We start from the raw sequence: 3,529 nt of genomic DNA on the forward strand, positions 1-3,529 counted from the left end.
AGGAATGCTGCAAGGTCAGACTTCAAAGAATTCCCATCAGAAGATATGTAACTGATTTTCTCAAAGGTGGAATATTCTTTTGCAGGTTTCAATCTTTCTGAAGGATAAAGTGCAAAACTCCAACGGCCGCTTCGTGCTGCCAATATCAGGCCCTGTTCCTTGGGGCACAGAAGTTCCAGGACTCATCAGGTGAGCTCTGGACCACTGCTCATCCTGTTTGCAGTGCCTCCCACGTACCTCCAGAGGTCTAATAGGAACTGGGCTTAGACTGTCATTTGTGTTGCACGGATAGCTGAACCTCCAGTAAGGCCTATTTAAAGGATTTGGGACTAAGCCAGCCAGCAGTGAAATGCTAAGCTGTTTCTGGCATTCTCTACTCCATTAAATTAGTTATTAGTAATTTATCCTGTAAAATAAGCATTCACTAACATACAGAATAGGGTTTTATTCCACTTGTGCTGTAAGCAAAGGAACTCAGTACTGAAAATCAGTAATAAAACTACTAAGTATGTTTCAATGACTTGTTTTTAAGGATGTTTAATCATGATGGAGATGAAGTTAAAAGAACTGAGTTCACTACTCCTGGAAATTATGTTACTCCACAAAGGGAAGGATCTTTTGGTCTTTATGGAGACAGAGTCCTCAAACTTGGAACAAATATGTAAGTAACTTTCGTCTTACATAGAAACATGAAGTAGATGTTGATGGTTATGAGGTTGTTCAAAAGCATGTCTTCGGCCTTGTGTATTTCTGCCTGTTTTCTATTACCAGCATCCTGAAACAGAACACGTGGACAGATGTGTATGAAGAGCTGTGGACAAGAGCAAAAGTTTGATTTATGTCCACAGTAGAGCTGAGTGAAGAGTGTTCTCATCTGGTACTGCATGTTATGTGAAATGTAATTTGATTTTAACTGCATTCAAGAAATCCTTTCCTTTTTCCATGTTTGTTTTAAGGTAATTTTTTCATTCAAAGAATAACAGAGCAGTGTCCTTTCTTACAGCTTTGTTGCTTGCACATTTTAGTGCCTCAGGACTCCATAAAACTGAACTGTCACTTCTTATTTCAATTATTTACAGTCTTCAGAAAAATACCCTAAACTCACAGATACTGTACTGCTTCCTCCAACTCCTTTATCTCATACAAGTAACGGGGTGCTTTTTCTCATGTGCTTTTTCCTTTAGGTACAGCGTCAGTCGGCCAGTAGAGACACACATGTCAGGATCATCCAAAAACCTGGCATCCCGTGCAAAGGTCAGTGTTGTTCTCTTCCTGTCACTGGTTGAACTGGCTGACCAGTCTGGGCCGGTGGGTCCTGCAGCTGGTCACATGTGGTGGGAGCTTTTCCTTCCAGATTTTACATTCTCTTCCCTTGTCCCTCAATAGATGGGGTCGCTGATGGAAACGCCCAAATGTGTCACCTCCAGATCATTCACTGTCTTGCCCTTTGTTCATCTCATCTATCAGGGAAACAAAATCCATCATTTTAATCTACCATTACAGGATAACTTCAAGGGAACTGCTTCTGTTGTTGTTCTTCTTAGGGAGACCTTATTCAATACCCTTCTAATACCTAAAGGGGGCCTACAAGAAATCTGGAGACGGGCTTTTTACAAGGGCCTGTAGGGATAGCAAAAGAGGGAATGGCTTTAACCTGCCAGAGATGAGCTCTTAGGCAGAAGTTCTTCCCTGTGAGGGTGCTGAGGCGCTGGCACAGGGTGCCCAGAGAAGCTGTGGCTGCCCCATCCCTGGCAGTGTTCAAGGCCAGGTTGGACACAGGGGTTGGAGCAACCTGCTCTAGTGGAAGGTGTTCCTGCCCGTGGCAGGGGGTTGGGACTGGATGAGCTTTAAGGTCGCTTCCAACCCAAACCAGTCTGGGATTCTATGGTTCTTGGAGCCTCTGCCAATCCTCCACGGTCCCTTTTGAGCTGGGGAAGGGCATGTTTTCCTAAAGAACCTTACACACAGGCTTATGCAATGGCTTTCTTGCATCCTATTTTAATCTCTACAGAAACAGAAAGCTGGTTTTACAGCTTTCTCAGCTATTCAATTTAGCTGAGAAATTATCTTGTCCTGGGTCTATAAATTCAAGCATCATTTTATAGCTGATAATTACTAGCTATCTGCACAATCTGTACCACCAACAATACAGAAATGTATTTATATCACTCTGAAGAACATTTATGTAATATCAGAAAACACAAAAATTATTATAGTCCTCATCTCCTGGGTAACCTCACCAATGAACCTGTTTTCTGCAGGAGAACATAGTCCCTAATCCTCTTGCTAAAGAAGAACTGAACTTTCTGGCCAGGCTGCTGGGAGGTCTGGAGATCAAGAATCCCAGTGGCAGTGACACAGGATTTCGACTGAATTTGTTCACAACCGACGAGGAGGAAGAGTATGCTCAGGTCCTTCTTGATTTGGGGTTTGGGAGGTGGTGCCAACATGGACAGCCCTGGAGAGCTGGACAGCTTTAGGGACAGCATAGCAGGGGTTGGGATTTGGTTGTCCTGGTCCAGGTGGTCCCTTCAGAATGAAGGAGGAGTGCTTTTCCCAGCTTGACTTTATTCCGGCTGTCGGCAAGGAGAGCATTTCCCTTACTGGTGTCCCCCCTGAGCGGCACTGGTGGTCAGCAATGGGTGATGAGCCATGCTTCAGTCTGTCCAGGGAACAGAGCCAGCCCTTCAGCCCTTTCAGCTCTCCTCTCCCCAAATACATCTACGTATTTTGGAGATAAGCCTGGTGGTGGGGATGAGCCTGAGAGGCTTGAACACCATAGCCCTCTCCTGGTGGGAAGCACAAGGGTACTGAGACTTTTTGTTACAGGATTTCTGCAGAAATCTACTTTTAATCTCAACGACAGATGTTCCCACTGTTCTACACCTAGCTTAAAAAATCTGAGACAGGGAAAAGCCTCCTTACTGGGGTCAGTACATTCATTTGCCCAGTAGGAACAGGGATGCTGTCCAAACTTCATGCTTACAGGAGCCTCATGAAACCTTTTTTATCATTTACTTGTGTGACTTCGTGACATTAAGCACTCTTTTCATGTTTTCAATCAAGACACGCTGCACTGACTAGACCTGAGGAGTTATCATACAAGGTTATCGACATAGAAGCCACACAGGTATGTACAGCACACTTCAGACCTTTCATTCTCATCGCTCTGCTTTGCCGAGAACTGGGTTTACCCAGTGCAGTAACTTGAGAAATATTTTATAATAGCAAAAGGGTCCAAGTTTCTGAGAAGCAGTGGTTCAGATTAAGAAGTGGAATGGGTTTGGTGACTATTTAATAAGAGAACTTGAAACCTGACAAATATTATGAGTTTATCATTAAATATAATAATACAGCATTAGAATACAAATATTGTAAGTTTTTAGCTGCGTAAGATGAGAGCTGTTACTGGGTCGTTTGCCTGCTTATGGTTACAGCCTGACACCTGCAGCCCTTCCTGAAGGGACTCAGAAGCAGGCAGCTGGGCACATCCCAGCACAGCCCAGTCAAGGCTGGCGGCACCAGGGGC

General features: G+C 44.2%; 1 protein-coding gene across 1 annotated transcript in view; it reads left to right on the forward strand.

Annotated features, from left to right (window-relative positions):
- OSCP1 (organic solute carrier partner 1) overlaps positions 1-3,130 on the forward strand; it is a gene marked incomplete at both ends in the record, with an annotated part of 8,858 nt that extends 5,728 nt beyond the window's left edge. The window contains 5 exons of the mRNA XM_010011234.1: positions 86-189; positions 533-661; positions 1,185-1,254; positions 2,262-2,401; positions 3,067-3,130. Coding sequence (XP_010009536.1) covers positions 86-189; positions 533-661; positions 1,185-1,254; positions 2,262-2,401; positions 3,067-3,130 — 507 coding nt within the window. The remainder of the gene's footprint in view (positions 1-85; positions 190-532; positions 662-1,184; positions 1,255-2,261; positions 2,402-3,066) is intronic.
- Positions 3,131-3,529: the final 399 nt, after the last annotated feature.

Source organism: Nestor notabilis, unplaced genomic scaffold (genome assembly GCF_000696875.1).
Source record: "Nestor notabilis isolate BGI_N333 unplaced genomic scaffold, ASM69687v1 scaffold16743, whole genome shotgun sequence".
In the NCBI taxonomy this organism is placed as follows: domain Eukaryota; kingdom Metazoa; phylum Chordata; class Aves; order Psittaciformes; family Psittacidae; genus Nestor; species Nestor notabilis.